We start from the raw sequence: 27,940 nt of genomic DNA, 5'->3' as shown, positions 1-27,940 counted from the left end.
AGAATCCGCAATACAAACGTTTTGGAGTCCGGAATCCAGACCCTTGGAATCCGTAATCCAGAGTCTCGGAATCCGGAATCCAGCGCTTGGAATCCGGAATCCACCATAAGTCCGGATTCCCTTACATGGGGCGAAATGAACTCCGAATAAACCGTTCGACTACAAGCTAGACCATTAACATGTAATGCTTAATAAACGAGCAGGAGTGTTTTATCGGGTATAAAACACGAGGCGTAGCCGAGTGGTTTTAGACCCAATAAAACACGATCTGCGAGTTTATTAAACGGCTTACAGTGTAAAAAACTCATGATGTAAGTTCTCATATTGTACCGATTTCTTTACGAAATGAACCAAGTTTGATAGAGAAGATCCAAGTTAAAATTTATGCAAATGAAGACGAATCTATATCAGATATAAAACTTCCTTCACGGTCTAGACTCTTCCACAGTCTCTCGCTCGTCCGTTCCGTTTCCACGCTTACAGACTGTAACGGTACAATGACCGAAAGGACTTATGGGTCCCGAAAACTTGGACCCAGCGTGCTTTGGGAACCAAAATACTTCGCCGCCATCTTGAAAATATTGAAACGAGAGAGACTGTGGACGAGTATTTTGGTTCCCAAAGCACGCTGGGTCCAAGTTTTTGGGACCCATAAGTCCTTTCGGTCATTGTACCGTTACAGTCTCTAAGGGTGGAGACGGAACGGACGAGCGAGAGACTGTGGAAGAGTCTACTTCACGGTCATGATTTCTATTGTGTTTCCTTCATTAATTATTAATGTATTTTTTAACATTCTTAACTAAACCGTTTAATTTTGATGTATTTTTGGTGGTAACAGCGGCCCATATTATTATGAAATCTTAAAATGATGTTCTATTTGCTATCCCTGATAAATGGTCACCCTGTGGTAAGTCAGCGGATTGGTGTACTAATGGCGTATCTTAGTGGTTAACTCACTTGCAGTTAAAAATCAATCTCAAAATTAATTTTAATCTTATGAGATTAGCTAAATTTTGTAATAATTCTTTCCTTTATTATTAATGTGTGCTGCTGTGAAGAATATCTCGGAGCAGCTTTTCGCCGAGGTTCGTCTTTGCCAAGAGCAACATGGACGCTGTAAGGTTACTCGACATTCAACTCGTTCGTATTTGGACTGACATTTGAATAATCATAAGCTTCACCTTTTTGTATTTTCTGTTCTTTCCCATAACATTCAGTGACAGAGGAGCTATTATCAGCGTAAGTAGTGTATTTTATCTACTATTATATCTATAGGGATTATCTGTTTGTTTTGAGTTGGTTGCTTAACCTCCAGAGATTTTTTTTTAACTTTTCACATTCAAACATAATAATAATATTATATAAAAGCAGACTACATTCTAAATTTGATTGGTTGAAACAAAAACACAAGTAAACTTGCTGGTTCTGCGAGACGTGGAAACATCATAAAAGTGAGACAGAAACATTCTTTGGCCAATTTTGATAACCTTTAATAATTTCTTGATTCTGTATTTTAGGCTCTACTTCGTTTTTGGTCAGCCAATACTACATGCCCTTGACCTCGTTGACAGAAGAAGTATCACTAGGCTCACCTCTCCTAGTGGTAGGATCATCCATCAGGTATGCCATATTTGTACTATAAATAATGACTTCTCTACAATAGCCTATTTGCACTGACAAGTCACGTGACCCTACCCCCTTTAAAGGCCGGTTTAGACGGTACGATTTTCGCTACAGCTATTATATACAACACGCTCACGCCATCCTACAACTCAAGTCGTAGTGTATAAATAAAGCCTACAAAGACAGACGCGAGTGTGTTGTATACAATAGTTGTAGGCGAAAATCGTACCGTCTCAACCGGCCTTAAAGTTGGCACTTAAATAAATCCCAGAAATGAAATGGGCACCTCCATACATAGACGGCAGAGGCATGGATGTTGGAGGGACTAGAGCACCCCACCCCCCCTCACCCACCCCCCTCCTCACCCAATAAGCCTTTTCTTAGTTTAAGAATCGATTCCACTGCACATGCGATTTTATCCCGAATTTCTCACCTTCTGTTGTCTAAACCTCCTTTTGTTCTTAATAAAACAAAAGAAGGTGAGAAATTTGGGATAAAATCGCATGTGCAGTGGAATTGATTCTTAACTATGAAAAGGCTTATTAAGAGTTTGGGGGACTCAGGTCCCTCACTTTTTTGAAGCAGTTTGAATTCTCGTATCCCTTATTGCTGTTCTGCCCCCATTGTGATATTAGTAGGAAGGCAAAGTTTCAGCTCATAATATGGACCAAAGGAGAAATGGAAAAAATGGATAAAATTGAGTATTTTGTTACATTATTGTCATTAGGATTTATAACATTATCTCATGTGCATTTGCATTTATCCTGATTCATCATTGCTCTCTTTTAGGTTGTTGGTAGCTCAGGACAGACATACACATGCCTGAAAGCGTCTAGTTTTTGCACATGCCCATCTTACACATATACAGGTATGGCTTGGGAGATAATAACTATAAGTGCATGAGAAAAAGTCAATTAAACCAAAGATTCTTCTGGTGGTCTTTAGTTGACAAATCAATTCTTTGAAATCAATATTTTCATCAAAGATGAAGAGCAAAAATCTTAACTTCAATAACCCACCACTCCCCCTTTCTCTCTCCCTTTTCCACTTTCCCACTCTTTTCTCCAATTTCCCTTCTGCCCCCCTCCTTACTACTCTCCATCCTCACAAAATAAAGCTGCTTTTGTTCCAATTGCCTTCATGAAAGCTCTTCGACCATTGCTTCAAGCTTACATTTGTTTTATCTAAATCATAAATATCTCAAAAGACAGCTTTATGGGTTCACCTCTTCTTTCCCCTGCTCCCCTTCCTTCTACCCCTTCCTCCTTCCCCCTACCCTCTAACTCCTACCCACTACCCCTACTTCCTCCCCCATACCTCTAACTTCTACCTCTTACCCCCTACCCTCTACATCCTACCTCTCCACCTCCTACCCCCTATTTCCTACCTCCAATCCTACCCTCGACCCCATACCCCTTATTCCCTACCCCATACCCTCTACCTCCTACATACAACCCCAACCTCCTACTTCCTACATTGAACGCCTACCCCATACTTCCTACTCCCTACCTCTTACCTCCTACCCCCTACCTCCATTAGTTCTTCAAGTATGCACCATGCATTGCGCCATTTCCTTTACAATATTTCTCAATGCAGTGTTAAAAGCCAAAACAAATTGTGAATTGAATATCAACTTTTTTGTGTTTCTAGTTCTGGTCAAGATGGAAACAATTATGGTAAACTGAACTAAATGTTTGTAATGTTTTTTTATTGAATGTGTGCAACAAATGTGGACTGTAATGGATGTCTCAGTGGTCGCGTGTTTGGTTGTGAATGAACAAGTAGTATATATAATTACGTGTGTATGACATTGCCAAGGGCGGATCCAGGGTGGGCAAAGGGGGGCTGAAGACCTTCTTCAGCAGAAAAAAAACCTGAAGAATTAATGCTTTTTTTTTTTTTGTTTTCCGTTGTGTTGACGGAAGAAACTCAATTAGCCCCCCTAAACTCAATTAGCCCCCCTAAACTCAATTAGCCCCCCCCCCCCCTAAAATTTTGGCTGGATCCGCCCTTGATTGCGTGTCATTACTCATATAGAAACGTTCTTGAAAGGGCAAAAAAACGACAAGCCGGCTACTTTCACGATTTTTTTATTTAACTGAGTTTAATACTTAATACTTAAATTTTTAAGCATTTCATTTGTGCCACTGCGGCTCGAAACTTGTGGCAAAATTTTGTTGAATTGGGGTAAAGGCTAGTCCAGCCTTTATATTTCAAATAGGCATTCAATAAATTTTGATCGTGTTTGATATTTTGCTATTTGGCTCCAAAAGAACGTGTTTACAAAATATCGAGCTTAAATAGTAACGTACAGCTGTCCCTATAGCGAAAGGCCAAAAGCCGTTTTTCTGTCCTGTCCATATTCTTCGTTTACAACCACATGTATTTTGCTGGTGCTAAAGCATTTTTTGGTGCCAATGAAAAACAATCCTTATGACCATGTAGAGCTACTTATAATGCAACTCTGAGCCAAAAATTGGAGCATTAGAGAATTTCCAAAACGAGCTATGAGTGAATGAAGTTACCTATATTTTAGTGTAAATGTATGGCGAAAACTCACTGGATGATATCTAGTATCATCCAACATGGCGGACAAAATTTCAAAAAAATATTTAATGACAAAAATTGTGTATAAATCTAATTTATAAACTTGTACAACACTAAAATTGTTAGATTTGGCAAAAATGTCTTTATTCTTTTGACTCTTCAGAGACGTAATCAGCGTAAGGTGAGGATTACTTCGCACAACTGAAACAAAACAATGAAAGGATCTGAAATTTCCTAAACTTAGTCACATCATAGTTCTCCAAAACATGTCAAAGAATCGAGTTTATAGCATTCATAATTAATTTTAAGTTGTTATTTTTCTTAGTCTATGAAGTCACGTGCAAACGAAGAATATATACATATATATATATATATACATACAGCCTTTTGCAAAAATTATGGCCGCTTCCAATATATATATACAAGTATATCAAAAATATATCAAAAATTATGGGATATCTTCTCTGATATTTTTTCCAAGTTGTTTATCACTAGGGCTTTATGACTAAATACCAAGAAAGATATCCTGCCCTGTCTGATATACTTTTGATATATTTGTATATATATTTGAAACGGCCTTAATTTTTGCAAATGGCTGTATATATGTATATACACACATATATATATATATACATATACAGCGATATGCAGAAATTCTGATCCTTTAGTACATATATACGAGTATATCAAAAATATATCACAAATTATGGGATATCATCCCTGATATCCTTTTTCGAGTTGCCTATCACTAGGGCTTTCTGAAAAAAATATCAGAAATGATATCCCATAATTTCTGATATACTTTTGATATACTTTTATGTATATCCAAAAGGATCAGAATTTCTGCATATCACTGTATATATATATATATATATATATATTTTTTTTTTTTTTTTTTTTCAGTGCAAGCATCTCTTAGCGGTCAATCTAGCAGAGGCCATTCACAACATCAAAGAAAAAGAAGTATCAAACGAAACGATTACGGCTCACCTGAGTTACGACTGCTAAGACGAAACCAGTACAAAAGATTCAATGATAACTGATGGCGAAGTACATTCTAATGTATGTAACAGATACTATAACAGGTGATGCCAGAAGCCTTGACCTCGTATGGTTAGCTGTCTATTTGTGTCTATTTCACTAATAAACATTGACAAGTAAAGCCTGGTTCTCAATTTCAATGCAAGAAGACGCAACTCCATATTTTCACTATGAAAAGAAGCGACGCAAAAACGAGAGAACAGATTTTTTTCTTTCGTTTACTTGCTCTTGTGTTTATGCTTGCGTCGGCTTGCTTCGCTAGTGAGATACTGGCTTAACTTTTGTTTCCGACTTTAAGTAAAACCACATTATGTCAGTGAATTTTCAGCCGAATAAACTTAATTCCTCTTGGCGTAATATTTTCCCATTAACACGTATCATTCCCTATAGTATCGTTTCTTTGTTTAACAGTTGCGAAGGAGAAAAACCAGAATATGGATAAGACTCAAACAAAGAATCTTAATCTCTAGGGAATGACACGTGGTTGTCCCAACATTGAACTTCGATATTTTTATCCAATGATAAAGATATTAAAGAATTATAAAAGGCCCTTAAGTCAAAAGTCGAAACATGAGCCTCGATGACTCTCGAGATATTGAACAATCACTCCCCACAATCGACGTAAAATATATGATTTACATTTTTACATTTAAGAAAACCGTTCAATTATGGGACACTGTAGAGGGGTAGGGAAGGATTTTCCATTTATGTATAAGTGTTTTACAAAAAAAATGTTATAAGAAATTTTATATCTTGCAATAACAGAAAAACCAATAAAATAGCTCTCTCCATGTGTTGTTTTAATGAGGTTTTTTTAACGACAACATGCGTGCGGAAGCTGCAAAATCTCACTATAGGATAATCAAATTATAATCAAATACTCCAGTTTGGAGTTCTCTATTGCTCAGGGTTAGCAAGGGACACGACGGTATTGCAATGAACTTGAAAGTTAAAGTGACCTAAGGAAATAATCCTTATCGTTGGAATTCACGTGCCACTGGATTAGAAAGGAAATGATGCGGTGTCCATATAATATACAAGTGATCTCGGCCAGACCTTTTTATACCTAGGTCTTTTGACTCCATCGCAAGAAAATACTAAAAATTAACAGATGCTAATGCTATTTTTAGTGTCATGGTAACAGTTCAGTTGCTCGCTTGCACCATGTCACGTGCAACTTGGAAAGCAGCGATCAACGATCCAAGTTGAATCTTTTCTGCTGTTCCTGCAGCAAGTCTGTGCCTGATGATAAAAGAATAAATCTCAGAAACCTTGGTAGACCTCCCCATTTTCAGATCACGTGTCATTCCCTATAAGACCATTTCTTTATTTAAGGGCTGCACATGAGGACACATGAATATGATTAGATATGAAATGAGAGTTCTACGCCATGTGGATCGTGGATCATGTGGATCGTGGATCAACCCCCCACCCCCATCAGGGTTTTTACAGAGGTGACGTAACGGCTATTCTAAGTGAGGTTCCAGTGAGGTAGGGGGAGGGGTGATCTACATCCAACCATCATGGGAAGACCGGCCGGCCGCCCGAGTAGAGGTTCTGATCGAAATCGGGGCCTGGAAAGGTTTGGGGAAGGTGTTTTAAAACACAATTCAAAATCCTTTGTTTAAAAAACGAAGTTTTTGAATTAATGAGCTGACTTCCTTTGTTGGAATGACATGTTTAATTAGCAGACTTAAATGAGAAGCTGTACTCATGTTTTAAGTGGTTTATATCGCCTAAGCCGCCTTTGTCGGAATCACTGACTAATGTTTAGTTGGCAGGAAGCTTTTGTTGGAGAGGATTAAATCCTGTGTTTCGGCGACTGGTGGTTAGGAGTTATGAATTAATGAGTCTAGCCTTTAGAAGTCAAAAGACGTTGGACAAGCGTTCTGATTGGGCCTACTTTTGAAGCCTTTTTGTTAGGATGATGTGTTTAATTAGCAGACTTAAATAAGAAGCTGTACTTATGTTTTAATTGGTTTATATCGCCTAAACCGCCTTTGTCGGAATCACTGACTAATGTTTAGTTGGCAGGAAGCTTTTGTTGGAGAAGATTAAATCCTGTGTTTCGGCGACTGGTGGTTAGGAGTTATGAATTAATGAGTCTAGCCTTTAGAAGTCATTTTAAGGACTATAAAATCGAAAAATTTCAGACTTTTAGTCACTACAAGCGAACCTTTGAAGAGTGTGGATCAAAACAAGCAAGTAAGTAAAAGGATGGCTTTTCGCTGCGACGCATGCGACAAGTCCTTTACAGAAGAGACGAACTTAGTAAGGCACAAAAAGGCTATTCACAGTGGGCGATTATTCACCTGTGAACGATGCGGGAAACAGTTTAATCGGAAGGATGCCCTAAAAAGACATGAACAAGTCTGCGGAGGTGGCTCTTCAAAACGGAAAGTAGAGGAAAAAGAAAACGCCCCACCGACGAAAAAGCAGAAGACAATGACCGAGGCAGAAATTATTGAATACGAGGTGAATATAATTCATAATCTAATTTTTGTTATAATCATGTAAACCACAGAATATGTCAATACCTCTACTAACCATAAGATACATAGTTTTTCAAGTCGTCTTATATACCAATTTTTTCGATTTCAGTTAGCAAACATACCGGCGGAGATGTATGAAGAATACGACGGAGAAATTCTGGGGGATAATGAAGTGGTAGGTAAGCCTCTATTATCTTCATATCGGATCTTTGTAGAGTAACTTTTTCTAAGAACTAATTCTTTTCTCTAGGATGATGTACAAATAGGTGGTGGAGAGACTGAAGAATGCGCGCTTGGTGGAAATGTGACCACGTTTAAATATAAACCCAACAAGAATGAAAAATATGATCTGTTGCTCACCCTGCGAGGAAAACGAAAGACCATCATCAAAAAACTGAAAACCCTGCTCAAAAAACATCGCGGGATTAAGTGGTTTCTGTGTGTTAAGGCGAAGATGGTTAAAACGAGCCCCGACGGTCAGGACCAGATCTCAACCCCCCATTTTCGCACCAAATGCTACACTACAGTCAATGATACAGAAATTGAAAAAAACTACGTGCATGGAATGGAAAAGATCAAGAACTCTTTCTTGGAATACCAGAGAGAAGGGTCTGGATGGTTATTGGAAGAGGTAATTAAATTGCACCATCGTTATAGCACAAAGGGGATCACTCGACCGGCGATGATTTTCTGCTGTATGTACATACATTAAAACTGTATATCACCGCTTAATAAAGTATTGTTGCTATCATAGGTGTTGGAAATCGATTTAGGAGTCGCTGCTTACACTCCTCTCGAGGGATCGAGTTACATACCTCTACCCAAGAAGATCAAAGACAAGAAAGCGGTGCTCAACATTCAAAATGAAGATGAAAAATGCTTTTTATGGTCATTACTAGCGGCGAAACACCCCACTCACTGGAGCCATCACGCAAACCGCGTCAACAATTATCAAAGGTATGAAGCTGAACTAAATATGTCAGGAATCGAGTACCCCGTTAAGATCAATCAAGTGAAAAAATTCGAGAACCAGAATAGAGAAATTAGTATCAATGTCTTTGGGTATGAAAATAAAGAGCTATTTCCCCTTTACATTACGAAAGAGAAGAAAGAATTACATGTGAATTTGTTACTGTTTTCTCAAGATGATACGCGTCACTACTGTTTAATCAGGGATTTAAGTAGACTACTAAGTAATCTTAATCAACACAATGGGCAGGCTTATTATTGTATGTATTGTTTGCATGGCTTTGTCAGGCGAGATTTGTTAGAAGATCACGAACCTCACTGTAGTAAACACGGACCCCAGAAAATCAGACTGCCTGACGAAGACCATACAACACTGTCATACAATGACGTGCAAAAGCAGTTAAAAGTACCATTTATCATTTATGCAGATTTCGAATCTATTTTAGTGAATTGTGATGATACAGAATTAGACCCTAGTACAAGTTTTACACAAAAAACGCAACATCATATACCCAGTGGGTTTTGTTACACTGTAGTATCTACTGTCGAGCAATATTGCTTCCCGCCTGTTCTCTATCGCGGGGAAGATTGTGTCGATAAGTTTTTAGACTGTTTGATTGAAGAACGAAAGCAGATAGGGGAAATCTTGAAGATGGTAGTACCCATGGACATTAGTGAAGAACAGGAGCGGGAGTTTCAGGCAGCAACCCTTTGTCACATTTGTAATGAGGAATTGGGCGCGGACAGGGTAAGGGATCATGATCATTTGACAGGGGTGTACAGGGGGGCGGCCCACAATGACTGTAACTTGAATTATAAGTTTACAGGAAAGATACCCGTTGTTCTTCACAATCTTCGTGGGTACGACTCACATTTAATTCTACAAAAACTCGGAAAAATCAAGGGAGAAAATATTAGTTGTATACCCAATAATACGGAAAAGTATATTTCATTTTCAGTTGGGGATTTAGTATTCATAGACTCACTTCAGTTTTTGAATAGCTCACTAGAGAAATTAGTAATGAATCTAAGTAAGGAAGGAGATGATAAGTTTAAGACCCTGAAGAAGTATGTGGAGAGTGAGAAGGTATCTCTCTTGTTGAGGAAGGGGGTGTACCCCTATGAATACATGAATAGTTTTGGCAAGTTTGAAGAAACCTGTTTACCCCGTATCGATTGCTTTTATAGTTCGTTGATGGGTAGCACGATTTCACAAGCAGACTACGAACATGCACAGAATGTATTTAGAGAATTTCAGTGTAGGAATCTAGGAGACTACCACGACTTGTATTTGAAATCGGACGTTTTACTGTTAGCAGATGTGTTTGAAAACTTTAGAGAAGTTCGTCTGGAGTACTACCAACTCGACCCAGGTCATTTTTACACCTCTCCCGGTCTTTCTTGGTTAGCATGTTTAAAGATGACTGGCGTGGAGTTGGAATTACTCACAGACCCCGATATGTATCTGTTTTTGGAGGAAGGGTTAAGGGGTGGGATTTCGATGATCACCCATCGATTTGCAAGAGCGAATAATCGCTATGTAGAAGGTTATAACCCAGAATTAGAAAATAATTATATCATGTATCTCGACGCAAACAATCTCTACGGTTGGGCTATGTCTGAAGCGCTCCCTGTTAATAACTTTGGATGGTTGAGTGACCCGGAAGTGGAAGAACTTCGCGAGAACCTCATGACCATCCCTGTAGATGGAGGTGAAGGATATATACTGGAAGTAGACCTCAGCTACCTCAAAGAACTACACGATTTTCATAATGACTACCCCCTAGCACCAGAAAGGCGAAAGGTAACAGAGGAAATGCTCTCTCCCTACTGTCAGCAACTTCTTGAGGACCTGAACCTTGGCGGTGCTCCCACAGACAAACTGGTACCTAACTTGAACGATAAGACGAAGTACGTTCTTCATCACCGCAACCTGAAACAGTACTTGTCACTGGGTATGAAACTGGAGAAAGTACACCGAGTGTTGGGGTTTGACCAATCTCCCTGGCTAAAGAAATACATCGACTTCAATACCGAAAAACGGAAAAATGCAAGAAATGACTTTGAAAAAGACTTTTTCAAGTTGATGAACAACAGCGTGTTCGGCAAAACCATGGAGAACTTGAGGAAGCGAGTGAATGTGAAACTGGTCAACACGGAAAAGCAGCTTAAAAAACTGACAGCATCACCCCTCTTTGACTACTTCAGAATCTTTGATGAAAACTTGGTGGCAGTCAACATGAAGAAACCATCACTTTATTTAAATAGACCTATTTACATCGGGTTCAGTATTTTAGAATTGTCTAAAACCCTGATGTACGACTTTCATTATAATTACATCAAGCAGAAATACGGTACCCAGGCAACCCTACTGTTTACAGACACAGATTCCCTGTGTTATAACATCAAGACAGAGGACATCTACCAAGATATGTTTCAAGACCTTGACCTATTTGACACCTCAGAGTACCCTAGAGACCACCCCCTCTATAGTACAACAAACAAGAAGGTGATTGGTAAGATGAAGGACGAGACCCATGGGCTACCCATCAAAGAGTTTGTGGGTCTACGACCAAAAATGTACTCTCTTCTCTACGCTGAGGATGGTCGTGAGGTTGAGAAAAAAACTGCTAAGGGAATTGCGAAACAGGTGACGAAGCGGGATATCAGACATACCCACTATAGAGATTGTTTGTTTAAGCGAATGAGAACCATGGCTAACATGAAACAAATACGTAGCTATAAGCATCAAGTATTTACAATAAACTTAAACAAAGTGGGTCTTAGCCCCTATGATGATAAGCGCTACATCTTAGAGGATGGGGTGACTACTATAGCTCATGGTCATTACAAGACCAATGTAATATAATGGTACATTTATGATTGATACGTGTAAATAAACAATTGTAAAGTACAAAGTGTGTTATTTTTATTTAGAGTTTTTAAAAATATGTCCCGGTGGTCTCAAATTGTCCCTATGATAGTACTAAATTGTCCCTGTCTTAACAGTTAAAATGTCCCCGTTTTATCAAATTGTCCCTGTGATAGTACTAAATTGTCCCTGTATTGTCAAAATATCCCTGTCTTAACAGTTAAAATGTCCCTGTAATATCAAAATGTCCCTGTCTTAACAGTTAAAATGTCCCCGTTTTATCAAATTGTCCCTGTCTTAACAGTTAAAATGTCCCGGTTTTATCAAACTGTCCCTGTAATTTCAAAATGTCCCGGTTATCAAACTTAAACAAAAAGTAAAAATGAAAAATAAAAAATAATAACATATAAAATGTCATGTCCCCAAAATATTGAAGCATTCATCATGGTAACACGATACCCTAAAGATTGTCCTGTACCAGGGTGTTTAAAAACAAATCTAGTCAAACTTTCTAATCATTTAGCAAATGTGCATTTCATGTCTAAAGAAGAAAGAAAACCCTATCTTCAAGAGGCAAGACTTTTTTTCAAAGAATATAAAAATGTGAACACTTTAGAGAGTAATCTAGTCCCTCATCAACCTCTGAACGTGATGGATGTTACTTTAAAACACCCAACAAACATCCAAGTGTGTGGTCCGACGTTTTGCGGCAAGTCCTACTGGACTGAAAAACTTTTAAGAAATGTGGATGAAATGTTTAGTGAAAAGATTGAAAAGATTGTGTACTGCTACGGTGAATTTCAACCGCGGTTCTTAGACATGGAAAGAGACATTCACAACATTCAATTTATTGAAGGATTTCCAGAAGATATTTATTCATTGTTCAATAACAAAGCTGGGATCTTGGTGTTGGATGATCTAATGAATGAAAGTACAAGTAAAGACTCGATGGTCAATGTGATAACGAGAGGCTGTCATCACCGCAACATTTCTACACTCTTCTTAGTTCAAAATCTTTTCAATCTTTTCACTAAACATTTCATCCACATTTCTTAAAAGTTTTTCAGTCCAGTAGGACTTGCCGCAAAACGTCGGACCACACACTTGGATGTTTGTTGGGTGTTTTAAAGTAACATCCATCACGTTCAGAGGTTGATGAGGGACTAGATTACTCTCTAAAGTGTTCACATTTTTATATTCTTTGAAAAAAAGTCTTGCCTCTTGAAGATAGGGTTTTCTTTCTTCTTTAGACATGAAATGCACATTTGCTAAATGATTAGAAAGTTTGACTAGATTTGTTTTTAAACACCCTGGTACAGGACAATCTTTAGGGTATCGTGTTACCATGATGAATGCTTCAATATTTTGGGGACATGACATTTTATATGTTATTATTTTTTATTTTTCATTTTTACTTTTTGTTTAAGTTTGATAACCGGGACATTTTGAAATTACAGGGACAGTTTGATAAAACCGGGACATTTTAACTGTTAAGACAGGGACAATTTGATAAAACGGGGACATTTTAACTGTTAAGACAGGGACATTTTGATATTACAGGGACATTTTAACTGTTAAGACAGGGATATTTTGACAATACAGGGACAATTTAGTACTATCACAGGGACAATTTGATAAAACGGGGACATTTTAACTGTTAAGACAGGGACAATTTAGTACTATCATAGGGACAATTTGAGACCACCGGGACATATTTTTAAAAACTCTAAATAAAAATAACACACTTTGTACTTTACAATTGTTTATTTACACGTATCAATCATAAATGTACCATTATATTACATTGGTCTTGTAATGACCATGAGCTATAGTAGTCACCCCATCCTCTAAGATGTAGCGCTTATCATCATAGGGGCTAAGACCCACTTTGTTTAAGTTTATTGTAAATACTTGATGCTTATAGCTACGTATTTGTTTCATGTTAGCCATGGTTCTCATTCGCTTAAACAAACAATCTCTATAGTGGGTATGTCTGATATCCCGCTTCGTCACCTGTTTCGCAATTCCCTTAGCAGTTTTTTTCTCAACCTCACGACCATCCTCAGCGTAGAGAAGAGAGTACATTTTTGGTCGTAGACCCACAAACTCTTTGATGGGTAGCCCATGGGTCTCGTCCTTCATCTTACCAATCACCTTCTTGTTTGTTGTACTATAGAGGGGGTGGTCTCTAGGGTACTCTGAGGTGTCAAATAGGTCAAGGTCTTGAAACATATCTTGGTAGATGTCCTCTGTCTTGATGTTATAACACAGGGAATCTGTGTCTGTAAACAGTAGGGTTGCCTGGGTACCGTATTTCTGCTTGATGTAATTATAATGAAAGTCGTACATCAGGGTTTTAGACAATTCTAAAATACTGAACCCGATGTAAATAGGTCTATTTAAATAAAGTGATGGTTTCTTCATGTTGACTGCCACCAAGTTTTCATCAAAGATTCTGAAGTAGTCAAAGAGGGGTGATGCTGTCAGTTTTTTAAGCTGCTTTTCCGTGTTGACCAGTTTCACATTCACTCGCTTCCTCAAGTTCTCCATGGTTTTGCCGAACACGCTGTTGTTCATCAACTTGAAAAAGTCTTTTTCAAAGTCATTTCTTGCATTTTTCCGTTTTTCGGTATTGAAGTCGATGTATTTCTTTAGCCAGGGAGATTGGTCAAACCCCAACACTCGGTGTACTTTCTCCAGTTTCATACCCAGTGACAAGTACTGTTTCAGGTTGCGGTGATGAAGAACGTACTTCGTCTTATCGTTCAAGTTAGGTACCAGTTTGTCTGTGGGAGCACCGCCAAGGTTCAGGTCCTCAAGAAGTTGCTGACAGTAGGGAGAGAGCATTTCCTCTGTTACCTTTCGCCTTTCTGGTGCTAGGGGGTAGTCATTATGAAAATCGTGTAGTTCTTTGAGGTAGCTGAGGTCTACTTCCAGTATATATCCTTCACCTCCATCTACAGGGATGGTCATGAGGTTCTCGCGAAGTTCTTCCACTTCCGGGTCACTCAACCATCCAAAGTTATTAACAGGGAGCGCTTCAGACATAGCCCAACCGTAGAGATTGTTTGCGTCGAGATACATGATATAATTATTTTCTAATTCTGGGTTATAACCTTCTACATAGCGATTATTCGCTCTTGCAAATCGATGGGTGATCATCGAAATCCCACCCCTTAACCCTTCCTCCAAAAACAGATACATATCGGGGTCTGTGAGTAATTCCAACTCCACGCCAGTCATCTTTAAACATGCTAACCAAGAAAGACCGGGAGAGGTGTAAAAATGACCTGGGTCGAGTTGGTAGTACTCCAGACGAACTTCTCTAAAGTTTTCAAACACATCTGCTAACAGTAAAACGTCCGATTTCAAATACAAGTCGTGGTAGTCTCCTAGATTCCTACACTGAAATTCTCTAAATACATTCTGTGCATGTTCGTAGTCTGCTTGTGAAATCGTGCTACCCATCAACGAACTATAAAAGCAATCGATACGGGGTAAACAGGTTTCTTCAAACTTGCCAAAACTATTCATGTATTCATAGGGGTACACCCCCTTCCTCAACAAGAGAGATACCTTCTCACTCTCCACATACTTCTTCAGGGTCTTAAACTTATCATCTCCTTCCTTACTTAGATTCATTACTAATTTCTCTAGTGAGCTATTCAAAAACTGAAGTGAGTCTATGAATACTAAATCCCCAACTGAAAATGAAATATACTTTTCCGTATTATTGGGTATACAACTAATATTTTCTCCCTTGATTTTTCCGAGTTTTTGTAGAATTAAATGTGAGTCGTACCCACGAAGATTGTGAAGAACAACGGGTATCTTTCCTGTAAACTTATAATTCAAGTTACAGTCATTGTGGGCCGCCCCCCTGTACACCCCTGTCAAATGATCATGATCCCTTACCCTGTCCGCGCCCAATTCCTCATTACAAATGTGACAAAGGGTTGCTGCCTGAAACTCCCGCTCCTGTTCTTCACTAATGTCCATGGGTACTACCATCTTCAAGATTTCCCCTATCTGCTTTCGTTCTTCAATCAAACAGTCTAAAAACTTATCGACACAATCTTCCCCGCGATAGAGAACAGGCGGGAAGCAATATTGCTCGACAGTAGATACTACAGTGTAACAAAACCCACTGGGTATATGATGTTGCGTTTTTTGTGTAAAACTTGTACTAGGGTCTAATTCTGTATCATCACAATTCACTAAAATAGATTCGAAATCTGCATAAATGATAAATGGTACTTTTAACTGCTTTTGCACGTCATTGTATGACAGTGTTGTATGGTCTTCGTCAGGCAGTCTGATTTTCTGGGGTCCGTGTTTACTACAGTGAGGTTCGTGATCTTCTAACAAATCTCGCCTGACAAAGCCATGCAAACAATACATACAATAATAAGCCTGCCCATTGTGTTGATTAAGATTACTTAGTAGTCTACTTAAATCCCTGATTAAACAGTAGTGACGCGTATCATCTTGAGAAAACAGTAACAAATTCACATGTAATTCTTTCTTCTCTTTCGTAATGTAAAGGGGAAATAGCTCTTTATTTTCATACCCAAAGACATTGATACTAATTTCTCTATTCTGGTTCTCGAATTTTTTCACTTGATTGATCTTAACGGGGTACTCGATTCCTGACATATTTAGTTCAGCTTCATACCTTTGATAATTGTTGACGCGGTTTGCGTGATGGCTCCAGTGAGTGGGGTGTTTCGCCGCTAGTAATGACCATAAAAAGCATTTTTCATCTTCATTTTGAATGTTGAGCACCGCTTTCTTGTCTTTGATCTTCTTGGGTAGAGGTATGTAACTCGATCCCTCGAGAGGAGTGTAAGCAGCGACTCCTAAATCGATTTCCAACACCTATGATAGCAACAATACTTTATTAAGCGGTGATATACAGTTTTAATGTATGTACATACAGCAGAAAATCATCGCCGGTCGAGTGATCCCCTTTGTGCTATAACGATGGTGCAATTTAATTACCTCTTCCAATAACCATCCAGACCCTTCTCTCTGGTATTCCAAGAAAGAGTTCTTGATCTTTTCCATTCCATGCACGTAGTTTTTTTCAATTTCTGTATCATTGACTGTAGTGTAGCATTTGGTGCGAAAATGGGGGGTTGAGATCTGGTCCTGACCGTCGGGGCTCGTTTTAACCATCTTCGCCTTAACACACAGAAACCACTTAATCCCGCGATGTTTTTTGAGCAGGGTTTTCAGTTTTTTGATGATGGTCTTTCGTTTTCCTCGCAGGGTGAGCAACAGATCATATTTTTCATTCTTGTTGGGTTTATATTTAAACGTGGTCACATTTCCACCAAGCGCGCATTCTTCAGTCTCTCCACCACCTATTTGTACATCATCCTAGAGAAAAGAATTAGTTCTTAGAAAAAGTTACTCTACAAAGATCCGATATGAAGATAATAGAGGCTTACCTACCACTTCATTATCCCCCAGAATTTCTCCGTCGTATTCTTCATACATCTCCGCCGGTATGTTTGCTAACTGAAATCGAAAAAATTGGTATATAAGACGACTTGAAAAACTATGTATCTTATGGTTAGTAGAGGTATTGACATATTCTGTGGTTTACATGATTATAACAAAAATTAGATTATGAATTATATTCACCTCGTATTCAATAATTTCTGCCTCGGTCATTGTCTTCTGCTTTTTCGTCGGTGGGGCGTTTTCTTTTTCCTCTACTTTCCGTTTTGAAGAGCCACCTCCGCAGACTTGTTCATGTCTTTTTAGGGCATCCTTCCGATTAAACTGTTTCCCGCATCGTTCACAGGTGAATAATCGCCCACTGTGAATAGCCTTTTTGTGCCTTACTAAGTTCGTCTCTTCTGTAAAGGACTTGTCGCATGCGTCGCAGCGAAAAGCCATCCTTTTACTTACTTGCTTGTTTTGATCCACACTCTTCAAAGGTTCGCTTGTAGTGACTAAAAGTCTGAAATTTTTCGATTTTATAGTCCTTAAAATGACTTCTAAAGGCTAGACTCATTAATTCATAACTCCTAACCACCAGTCGCCGAAACACAGGATTTAATCTTCTCCAACAAAAGCTTCCTGCCAACTAAACATTAGTCAGTGATTCCGACAAAGGCGGTTTAGGCGATATAAACCAATTAAAACATAAGTACAGCTTCTTATTTAAGTCTGCTAATTAAACACATCATCCTAACAAAAAGGCTTCAAAAGTAGGCCCAATCAGAACGCTTGTCCAACGTCTTTTGACTTCTAAAGGCTAGACTCATTAATTCATAACTCCTAACCACCAGTCGCCGAAACACAGGATTTAATCCTCTCCAACAAAAGCTTCCTGCCAACTAAACATTAGTCAGTGATTCCGACAAAGGCGGCTTAGGCGATATAAACCACTTAAAACATGAGTACAGCTTCTCATTTAAGTCTGCTAATTAAACATGTCATTCCAACAAAGGAAGTCAGCTCATTAATTCAAAAACTTCGTTTTTTAAACAAAGGATTTTGAATTGTGTTTTAAAACACCTTCCCCAAACCTTTCCAGGCCCCGATTTCGATCAGAACCTCTACTCGGGCGGCCGGCCGGTCTTCCCATGATGGTTGGATGTAGATCACCCCTCCCCCTACCTCACTGGAACCTCACTTAGAATAGCCGTTACGTCACCTCTGTAAAAACCCTGATGGGGGTGGGGGGTTGATCCACGATCCACATGATCCACGATCCACATGGCGTAGAACTCTCATTTCATATCTACTAATATGGATCCAACAATCTTACTCAAGAGAATGATTTGATTTATGATTTTCTTCCATGAGGCATGGACACCACAACAGCATAGCCAATTACTGTGGGGCCTGTAGTATTAGCCCGGGCACTGATGGTCGTCACCAGCGTCTTTAGTGGGTCTTTTACGTCCGCCTTATACAGGGTCATATAGTGAAGACCATCTTTATAAGACTATGTAAGTCCTTTTCCGAGAAGACTAACCTTGTCATAGTCTAACCATTTGCAGATGTAACCTTGAACTAAGTTATTCTAAGACCCCGAGTGCTAGTGTTGGTCCGGCCGAGGCTTGAACCACGACCTCCCGCACAACAGACCGACGCTCTTCTTTTTTTTACATGTTAAAGACTATAACAATATCTAGCGTTTGTAAGCAACTGAATCTTCAGCAGTTATACAGAAACAAGAAACTAACCAATTCTCTGGTGGAGATAACGAGCAACGAATATAGCATTTTAAAACTGAAGTATAAAGTTCATAAAAAATACTACTCACTCGACATCGGCCATTTTCTCCAGCAAGTATATCCGTACTTTGGCAGGAAAATCCACTAAAAATAATAATAACTTTAATAATATACTTATAACAACTTTAAAGCAAAACGAAAAATACAAAATTCAATTCTATCGAATCCTAGAACAGCCTCTGAGCTAATCAATCATCTATGTACATGTATGAACAGACAAAAAGCCTGACTTGGAGTATAGGTAATTTAAATTTTATTACTGAACGACAAATGCAATAATACTGGCCAAAAAATTGTGCAACTTGTCCGCAAAACTCTTGCGGGGTGAATGTTGTTCGGTACGACTTTCCCACACGAAACCAACTTTCTTTGTTCAGTCCAAAGATTAAAAGAGAGCGCGCAATCCCGGAGGGGCCACGTAATAAGCCGGTTTCACCGTCCTCTAAGTTTGGTTGTCAAGTAGGGTAAGACCAGTCTATAATGTAGTACGTAGATTTATAAAATATTTGAGATGTAACGCGCGCGCTGATTGGCTGGCTACCGTATTTATATCAGAAGACAGAGACACGCACGCGCGAAATCATTCAAAAATATTTTATAAAAGTGATATAAAACGTCCGCTTGTGTCTATGTACTGTGATATAAGCACGATGGGAGATGTAGAGCAAGAGAGAAGTCGTAGAGAAACACGAGGCGTACCCGAGTGTTTCATTGACTTCTCGAGTGCTCTACAGCTCCCAGAGTGTTTATATCACAGTATATAGACACGCGCGCCATTTTATATTCCTAATTCATATATACCACGGGCAATCCGGCAAACAATAAGAAAGCGGTTTTTGTGAATCTCATATCTTACCTCTATGAACATAGGTATGTACTTCTGTAAGGATGTCTTGTAATGCAAGGCCTTTCAGGGTTTTTAACTTCATTATATCTTAATAATATTAAGATTGGATAACTAAATGCCTTTGTGCGAAACTCGATTTTATATTTGAATCGACTTATTTATCCCCAAATGTATATAAACTTAGTAAGCCCGTAAACAGGCTACCACAAAAATTACTTGGCATATTGTTACCAAACAGCTACACGTATTCAAAATGCACTGTAGGTTGGGGAAAGCTATGATGCATGTTGAATAACAAGCCCGAGATGCACTATGGGAGAATGGAATGCAATCAGCGAAATGTCATGACAACAATATATAACTTTACCAAACCTTTTTTCTGTGCATTTTTCCGGTTTATTTTCTTCTGTGCTGAGATTATTTACATATGAATATCATATATTTCAAGCTTTCAAGCAACAAAGCCTTTACCAGCCTTTTTGAAAAAAACTGTATTTGAATGTACATACATTCCTTCGTATAAGGTAGCAGGGTAGAGTTGGGTTTTTTTTCCCGGCTTGCTGTGATCAAATTGCTTAGATTAAAATGAAACAAGGGTTTCAAATCGAGGCTGGGGTAACAGAATATAGTAAGCGTAATAAAACATCTACTACGACCTCGATTTGAAACCTTTGTTCATTCAATGGCTTTGTAATAATTATAAAGGATACTGTTATAAGCAGTGGCAAAATCCTCATTCAGCATCCACTCAACGATCTTGGAGATATCTGAGCGCAAGGGCTGACCAGTGCAGAGATAAACATTGACCTCATTTACAACATCAAAAGCCAGTGATGTACTCTGTGACAGGAAATAAAAGGATAAGAGGAGTGCATCAAGACTATGAAAAAGCACCCTAAAAAGTGGGATGACTAGGTGGTTAAAATCAGGGAATATAAGGGAAGCGTGGTCAGCGTAGCACAGAGCACTTGCCTCTCACCAATGCAACCTGCAATCTTGAACAAAAATGTTGAGAATTTTTTTTTTTTAATGAATGTTTTTATGAAAAACAGGAAAATGTTTCCTTAAAACGACCCCCCCCCCCCCCCCAAACAATGTTGTTGCCATGGAGAGAGCACTGCTTTACCTGATGGGACCAACATTGTCCTGGGGGGGGAGGGGGTACGATGATCCAATTTTTAAAGGAAAATTGTGCAATTTAATGATGAAATGAAATTTTCTCAACTCTTTTTGTCCAAGATTGTGGGTTCAAGTCCCATCAAGCCCAGTGTCATGTGAGTAGATTTGTCTTTTGGTTCTCTTCTGTGCTTTCAGAGTTTTTCTCCAGGTTCTCTGGTTTTCCAGCTCCATCCTCAAGAATCAACTTCTAAATTCCAGTTGGAATTTCAGTGGATGAAAAACCACTCGTTTCATTGACCTGCTCCTACTCATGTGTATGTTGAACTCGTATGGTGACATTTGAACCAATAATTCATTGCATGTATTTCAGTATTATAAGTGTAAGTGATGGTAGAGAGGGGGGTTAAATTTTTGGGAGGGCATGAGGGGTGGGGGGGGGGGGGGGAGGCCTTGAAAAAAATTTGAAGAGTGTAAGAGGGAATGCGATTTTTTCCTGTTTTTCTTCCAGCCCACCCCAAGACGTAAATTTTGAACAGCCCCTAATAAATGTGTAATACATGAAAGACAATATTTTAAAAGGGAAAGCAACAATCAATGTGAAAACAAAGGAATGGAAAAATAAATAGAAAATAAATAAACCAATAGAATTTAGCAGTGGTTCCACAGAGTTGCATTATTTCCACTGAATCTAATTGGAATTTAGAACTTTGTTTGTGGCGTCTGCCTTGTATAGGCTAAGCCACTATGTCGTCAAGTTGCAAGTCCGTGAGTAACACCACAGGAAGCCCAGCATTTGAAATTTAATGTACTCTCGCAATTCCTATGAGACTCAGATCAACCATTTCCCATTATCTATTTTTTTTATTTCCCATTATCATTTCCCATTGTCTATTTTTTTATTTCCCATTATCATTTCCCATTGTCTATTTTTTTATTTCCCATTATCATTTCCCATTATCTACAGTATTTTTTTCTTCTATCATGATCATTCCTCATAACAGTAGCCATATGCACTTATTGAGTATGCATATTTATAAAAACCTTGACTGCTTCAATCCTGTTTTACCTGTAGTATATTGAGTGCCCTTCTCATGTCACCTTTAGCTAGTCTAACTAAACTCTGTCTTCCATCATCTGTGATATTTACACTATAAAATAAGAAAAAATGATATTAATAATAGATTGTCTACATAATGCATAAAATGTTTATTTATAAGCAAAGAGCAACAGCTTTAACACTCTCTGTTAATATATTTTTAAGAAGTTTGAGAAAGATTTAGGACAAGCCCTTGAAAGCAGTTAAAATCATGGACGTTCAACGGGGATATGTGACCCTATCAATCTATTTATGTATGTGTTTTTATTTATTTATCATTTCATTTTTGTTGTTGCTGTTGTTATTGTAGTATATTATACATAAAGTATATATTTAAAAAAATGAGATTGTAAATTCAGAAACCAAAAACTATGAAAATAAATAAATGATTTTTAAAAACATTGTCTGCATAAGAAGCTATACATGTAGGGCTAAGCAGTGGAGGATCCAATTATGGTCCCATGGAATACCCTTTGTAAGATCCTGTGAAGTCGATCCTGAAATCAAAACCCCCTTTTTGTGAAGCCAATCCTGCAAACTTTTTTTGATAGGGTTTAAAGTAATTTTTCAGAAATTGCTGAAATTTGCAGGCTTTTGTGGTGTGGCACTTTCTTTTTTGTTTTGTTTTTTTTTTTTTTTTTTTGGCCTGCTACTTTCAAGAAAAACTATTTTTAAACTGCTGACCATGTGAATGGTCTACTTGTAATACTGTTGTGGAAGGGAAGAGTAGGGAGGGATTTTTGTTTTTGGTTAGAAAATCTCTGGCAAAGGTGCTGAAATTACCAGCTAAAACCAGTAGCCAGGTGCTATTTTGAACCCAGATAGAGGTAATTTTGGAACCATTATTAAATCCTGGATCCTCACTGCTAAGGGTGAAAAAGAAGCACAATCGCCTCTCACCTCTGGGGTCTCAGGTTTGATACATAGACTTGAAATGACATGAGCAGAGTGTATAGAAATATAGATAAGTTATAGTGCTTGGGAACGAGGTTATTCCGGTTGAAAGCCCTTGGAATTAAATTCGGAAAAATTAATTTCCGACCTCGCTGGGAATCAAACCCACGACCTTTGGAATTGTACTACCGATGCTCTACCAGCTGAGCTAGAGGTCAGACTGAGAGCAGGCCGGGGTGAAATAGATGTTAGGTAGCGGTAATTGTGAGGCAAAGATGAGAATATGTGGACCGCATAGCACTAATGAAACTAATGAGCAGAGTGTGTTGATTCTCTCTCTCTCTCTCGTTTCCATAGTACCTTCAGTTAGTATTTTAATATTCTGAATACATGTACTTATCTACAGGTATTTACCGTTCACTCTCAATAACATGTTCCACTCTTGTCATCATTTGGTCTGAGGACAGAGGACCAAACCTGAACCGTGTGCAGCGGGACTGCAGGGCTGGGATAATCTTGGTCAAATAATTGCATATCAAACAGAATCTGGTATTTTCTGTGAACTTCTCCATCACTAAAAAAATATAAAGATATTATAAATCTTAAAAGAATTTGCATATTGACAGGTTTTACTGCAATTTTCAATCAAATCGGATGCTTATGAAGTCTTGAAACAGAATTATTGGGGATGAAAACCCATCTACAGGAACAGAGGAAAGATATTTTCACGACTTCTTAGTGACCATATACTGTATTTTAAAGTTGTGCTAAACTACTCTTTGAATTGTGCGAACAGGTCATAGTCATGCGAACGGGTTCGTGCAAAAAGGCAATTGTGCGAAACAACTGGTTGCCATTCTACTCTAGCTGTGAACACTCCAGTTTGTCAACCAATCAGACTACAAATCAAAAACAATAGAATTTGAGTTACATGTACTTGTGTTGAAAGTCTATTGAAGGAGAAGAAATGATAAAAGAGAAAGAAAAAATAAAAGTATATAAAAAAAATAAACTCCAGTGTTCATAGTTAGAGTAAGATGACAGTAACAGAACTAGTAATACAGAGCTCAAAATTAATGAAGTCTTCATCAATGGTACCATTATTTTTTTTCTTTTTTTGTCCTGGTGAGTATGTTTTCAGAATAGATCAGTTGTTGGTGAATGACTTTCAAATCCTTAGCCTTTTCATCCCTAGAGGACCCAGCTGCAGCTATTACCCTTCTTTTAAATCATAACGTCAAGCCCTGTAAATAATACGTCTTATATTATGACAGAGCTGCATCAAAGATGTAATCAGAGAAGAAAATGGAAAATGTGTAATAATGATATCTAAAGCACCTCTCCTTAGAGCATTCTGTGCATCATCTGTCATTGCATCAGCTTCATCAAGTATCACCAACTTAAATCCAGACCTACAAACATCAAAGAATAATAAGACAATCAAATAATTATCAAAATATTATATTATTTTGGATAAACATTTTAGATGTAAAAAGGTTAAGGGTAAAGGCTATTTTTGGGGCTATTTCCTGATTTTCCTTTGGCATTGACATTCCATCTAAGGGTGTGGCAGCTTGCATTAAAAAGATTCAAGTCAAGAATACTTTTTTTTTCACCTCCTCTCGAATCAATCCTAACTAATTCAATTTTGGTTAGAGCTGCACTCTGGGGTCAAGCATGGACTGTACAGTGGCTGCCAGAAAAGACCTTCACATGCACCACTGCAGTACGTGCAATGGTGATTGGCAATAATAAGTGTTTTTTTAACTACAATCTCAATATGCCAATACACAACATACTCTTTATTGCTCATCACTCACTTGAATATTGTCCTGGTACTTGCAAAACTGAGTATAGAACCTCTGACAATACCAATTCCTCTATCATCAGATGCATTCAACTAAAGGAATAGAAAAAAGCACTTATGATTAACTATATTCCCCTTGCTTTGCAAAAGATAGAGCTACATGTAAGACTTAAAAGCATTAAAACAATTGTACACTAATATTGCATTTACCTATAGTCTTGTACATGATGATTGTGTGTAAATTTTAAAAAAACTAAAAACATGGCTGAATCTAATAACTGTAGGGTAATTTGGAAAACATTGATAATTTTCTTCTCTACCACTATCAAAAGGATGCAGACACATGGAGAACGCAATACAGACTAACAGATTGATATTTGTGGGTAGAGTCATAGAAGTTTGGAGGTGTGACTGTAGCATGTTTTCTACCACGAATACCCAGTTCAGTGTTATGCATATTAAGAAAATAAATGCAAACTAACTTATCTTCACCTCAAGAACCATTGAGCTAAACTCTTTATCAGGATACAGTTGCTTAGCAACTGCAAGTATAGTAGATGTTTTGCCAGTTCCAGGGGGGCCATAGAACAACAGATGAGGCAGACGATCCTCAGATATAAACCTCTGGACTTAAAAGTGTAGAAGAAACTAAGCATGGAAAATCATAGGTGGTGTGTGTTGGTCACCAGTGTGTAGTAGAATTGTTTGTTGTATCTCCTGTGTTTTGAGGGTTCTTATATTTAGGTTATCCAGTTTTCCTGTCTCCACAAAACTTCTATGTACTAATTTGATTTATTTACTGACTTATGAACTAGGTCATAAAACCTGTAAGGCTTTTCACCGTCTACTCTGAAGTGAAAAATCCTATTACGAGAAACCAAGGCAAAACTTTCAACTTGATCAAATTTAGTTTTTAGGTTTTGTGAAGTGAGGAATACCAGAGAACCCAGAAAAAAACTTTGCATCATGGGATAGACCTAACATACTCTACAGACTGACATGTACAAGGGCGAATCCGGGGGGGCCGAAGGGGGGCTGAAGCCCTCTTCAGCAGAAAAAAACAAAAAACAAAACTGAAGAATTAGATGCTTTTTTTCATTGTTTTCTGTCATGTTGACGGAAGAAACTCAATTAGCCCCCCCCCCCCCCCCCTCTAAAATTTTGGCTGGATCTGCCCTTGGTGTGATGCCGAGTCCGGGAATCTAACCCAAGACCACAGGGGCAAGAGGCAAGTCTACTTCATTGCAGCTACACCACTCTTTGTCTCATGTTAGTACATAAATACAGTTAAAAGTCAGTAGTCAGGACACAGCTGGCTCAATCATAAAGATGTCAGACTCATAGAAGGAAAGTTTCACTTCGGTCACATAATATTAAGGGGTACTCAGCTCATGTTAGCCCCCCCCCCCTCTAAAATTTTGGCTGGATCTGCCCTTGGTGTGATGCCGAGTCCGGGAATCTAACCCAAGACCACAGGGGCAAGAGGCAAGTCTACTTCATTGCAGCTACACCACTCTTTGTCTCATGTTAGTACATAAATACAGTTAAAAGTCAGTAGTCAGGACACAGCTGGCTCAATCATAAAAATGTCAGACTCATAGAAGGAAAGTTTCACTTCGGTCACATAATATTAAGGGGTACTCAGCTCATGTAAGGTTATAGGGCAGGGTGTAGGGTGACCCTAGTGGTACAGACAAATCTTTTGTATTCTTTTCCCCAAGATTCGCCAAAGAGTTAACCCTAACAGTAGGTTCATCCTACCATTATATATGAGTCATTCATTCATCTTCAGAATATGGTATAGCGTATGTCTTTTCTTGTGAAGATGTTTAATAGTTGAAGATTCATAGAAGAACGAATCATCAAGCTTGATCTAGTGCTGAAGGCTGGCTTGTACAGCTTATAATACCAGGAATCAAATACTACTTACTCGTATTTATTATATCCTTGTGTGAGATTAAATCATCTAGGCATTTGGGTCTATACTTTTCTACCCTAAATACAAAAGAAAGAGTTTAACCCTGATTATTAACAGGACACTTCATAAATAAGTTTAAAAAATATTGTTAGTGAAATATCGATCGTTCTTACCATGGAAGATTCGCCTTCCTTTCAGCTACCACCATAATGTCTTTACGAAGGTTGGATAATCTGGAATGAGATGTTAGTGAACCGAATGTAGTCCAGAATTAGTTATAAGGATACAAAATATCGACCAGAAAAGGAAGAGAACATTCAACAAGCTTCAGAGTACGATCAGCTTCACGTTCCCGCCAAATATGTACCCGCTGGCCACGTATGACGGGCTCATTTTCATTTACCACAGGCAGCCCACTAGGAAGGGGGCGCGTTGAAACTGATAAAAGGACCTGGTTAAAAAAATCCATCAGTTTCTGCAACTTACCTACTGGGATATGTAAACGGCCTCATCTTCAGATTGTAGGAGTACTTTTTGCGAAGACTTTCAAGCTTCGAAGTTTACTAGCACCGAATCATCATGTTTCGACTCCCAGCCTCATCAATCTAAATATCGATATCGGAAAATCAATCAATAAAAAGACACGTCGATATAGTCACTCTCTTGATTCATGACTCAATAAAGGTCAATGTTTTATTTTTGTGGATATGCATTCTACTGTTGGTAAATGTTGGTATTTTTCCAGCAAAAAAATTAATTTTAAAAATAGGTTCTTAACAAATGAAAATCTGTGAAAACGATGATGGAAATAATTATGATTTATTAGTAAAGATCAGCCCTAATTCGCAACAATGAACATGAATTCATGTTTCTAATCTTTTTATTTGCGACTGTCCTCACCCAACCAAACAGAATACTGTAAAATCAGTTCCAGCCTGAGTGAGGAACGCAGGCTCTAGAAAAGAGGCATGTATATGATTTGGCGCATGCGCATACATACGTACATATTTTATTAGAGAACTGTCTGAGTTATAAAAGAGAAGAAGCAATGTGTATACGTAAGATAAACACCAGATCGATGGTTATAAATGGTCGTCACAAGTTTCGAGCAGCAGTGACACAAATGAAACGCTTAAAAATTTGGAGCAATAAACTCAGTTAAATAAAAAAATCGCGAAATTAGCGGCCCTGTCGTTTTTCTGCTCTGTCAAACCAGATAAGACTAGTAAGTTTCTGGGCCCGGTTGTACGAAGGTTGGATAGCGCTATCTGACGGATAAATCTTATCCACTGGATAAATTTATTGGATAACAGCATCGACTTATCCATTTATCAGCCGGATAGCGCTATCCAGCAGGCTAAGTACAACCGGGCCCTGATGTTTGTAGCACTTTTTTCTGGAAAATAGTTGAATAACCGAACGATCGGAAATAAACAAATTTAAATGTAGAAGAAATAAC

General features: G+C 38.3%; 4 protein-coding genes across 6 annotated transcripts; 2 read left to right on the top strand and 2 right to left on the bottom strand.

Moving 5' to 3' along the window:
- The first annotated feature begins 812 nt into the window (after window positions 1-812).
- Window positions 813-6,004, top strand: LOC116293359 (zinc finger SWIM domain-containing protein 7). The gene is made up of 7 exons (XM_031700777.1): window positions 813-907; window positions 1,059-1,116; window positions 1,218-1,239; window positions 1,518-1,620; window positions 2,413-2,491; window positions 3,274-3,299; window positions 5,074-6,004. Exons 1-7 carry the CDS (start codon window positions 866-868, stop codon window positions 5,176-5,178), a joined length of 435 nt encoding a protein of 144 aa, XP_031556637.1. The 5' UTR covers window positions 813-865; the 3' UTR covers window positions 5,179-6,004.
- Window positions 5,991-26,836, bottom strand: LOC116293291 (replication factor C subunit 5). The gene is made up of 11 exons (XM_089032827.1): window positions 26,655-26,836; window positions 26,494-26,558; window positions 25,056-25,192; window positions 24,577-24,656; window positions 24,095-24,168; window positions 23,171-23,330; window positions 21,833-21,914; window positions 20,358-20,487; window positions 19,657-19,734; window positions 18,830-18,884; window positions 5,991-6,453 (listed from the first exon to the last, which is right to left on the bottom strand). Exons 1-11 carry the CDS (start codon window positions 26,687-26,689, stop codon window positions 6,357-6,359), a joined length of 993 nt encoding a protein of 330 aa, XP_088888953.1. The 5' UTR covers window positions 26,690-26,836; the 3' UTR covers window positions 5,991-6,356.
- On the top strand, window positions 6,610-11,590 carry LOC148909713 (uncharacterized). 2 transcript variants are annotated; one of them, XM_089033204.1, is made up of 4 exons: window positions 6,610-7,686; window positions 7,813-7,878; window positions 7,954-8,334; window positions 8,458-11,590. In XM_089033204.1, exons 1-4 carry the CDS (start codon window positions 7,429-7,431, stop codon window positions 11,539-11,541), a joined length of 3,789 nt encoding a protein of 1,262 aa, XP_088889330.1. In that variant the 5' UTR covers window positions 6,610-7,428; the 3' UTR covers window positions 11,542-11,590. The 2 variants fall into 2 exon arrangements, with proteins under 2 accessions (XP_088889330.1, XP_088889331.1); XM_089033205.1 differs by having other exon boundaries at window positions 7,671-7,686; window positions 7,813-7,882.
- On the bottom strand, window positions 13,290-18,281 carry LOC148909712 (uncharacterized). Of its 2 annotated transcripts, none has more exons than XM_089032825.1 (4): window positions 17,194-18,281; window positions 17,002-17,067; window positions 16,546-16,926; window positions 13,290-16,422 (listed from the first exon to the last, which is right to left on the bottom strand). In XM_089032825.1, the coding sequence occupies exons 1-4, from the start codon at window positions 17,449-17,451 to the stop codon at window positions 13,339-13,341; spliced, it is 3,789 nt and encodes a 1,262-aa protein (XP_088888951.1). In that variant the 5' UTR covers window positions 17,452-18,281; the 3' UTR covers window positions 13,290-13,338. The 2 variants fall into 2 exon arrangements, with proteins under 2 accessions (XP_088888951.1, XP_088888952.1); XM_089032826.1 differs by having other exon boundaries at window positions 16,998-17,067; window positions 17,194-17,209.
- Window positions 26,837-27,940: the final 1,104 nt, after the last annotated feature.

The sequence above is a fragment of the Actinia tenebrosa genome, unplaced genomic scaffold, assembly GCF_029948245.1.
Source record: "Actinia tenebrosa isolate PJP-AT-01 unplaced genomic scaffold, QUT_ActTen_1.0 PGA_scaffold1__47_contigs__length_23844297, whole genome shotgun sequence".
Taxonomy (NCBI): Eukaryota; Metazoa; Cnidaria; class Anthozoa; order Actiniaria; family Actiniidae; genus Actinia; species Actinia tenebrosa.
Note: the sequence above shows the minus strand (reverse complement) of the source record. Positions and strands in the feature narration are given on the sequence as shown.

Excerpts from the sequence above, each read along its gene's own strand:
- LOC116293359 (XM_031700777.1), top strand. The coding sequence starts at position 866 with ATGATGTTCTATTTGCTATCCCTGATAAATGGTCACCCTGTG. Across the intron at positions 1,240-1,517 it reads ACAGAGGAGCTATTATCAGC|GCTCTACTTCGTTTTTGGTC; the intron begins GTAAGTAGTGTA and ends TCTGTATTTTAG. Across the intron at positions 1,621-2,412 it reads GTGGTAGGATCATCCATCAG|GTTGTTGGTAGCTCAGGACA; the intron begins GTATGCCATATT and ends GCTCTCTTTTAG.
- LOC148909713 (XM_089033204.1), top strand. The coding sequence starts at position 7,429 with ATGGCTTTTCGCTGCGACGCATGCGACAAGTCCTTTACAGAAGAGACG. Across the intron at positions 7,687-7,812 it reads CAGAAATTATTGAATACGAG|TTAGCAAACATACCGGCGGA; the intron begins GTGAATATAATT and ends TTTCGATTTCAG. Across the intron at positions 7,879-7,953 it reads TTCTGGGGGATAATGAAGTG|GATGATGTACAAATAGGTGG; the intron begins GTAGGTAAGCCT and ends TCTTTTCTCTAG.
- LOC148909712 (XM_089032825.1), bottom strand. The coding sequence starts at position 17,451 with ATGGCTTTTCGCTGCGACGCATGCGACAAGTCCTTTACAGAAGAGACG. Across the intron at positions 17,068-17,193 it reads CAGAAATTATTGAATACGAG|TTAGCAAACATACCGGCGGA; the intron begins GTGAATATAATT and ends TTTCGATTTCAG. Across the intron at positions 16,927-17,001 it reads TTCTGGGGGATAATGAAGTG|GATGATGTACAAATAGGTGG; the intron begins GTAGGTAAGCCT and ends TCTTTTCTCTAG.
- LOC116293291 (XM_089032827.1), bottom strand. The coding sequence starts at position 26,689 with ATGGTGGTAGCTGAAAGGAAGGCGAATCTTCCATG. Across the intron at positions 23,331-24,094 it reads ACAGAATGCTCTAAGGAGAG|TGATGGAGAAGTTCACAGAA; the intron begins GTGCTTTAGATA and ends ATATTTTTTTAG. Across the intron at positions 21,915-23,170 it reads CATGTTATTGAGAGTGAACG|TGTAAATATCACAGATGATG; the intron begins GTAAATACCTGT and ends CTTATTTTATAG.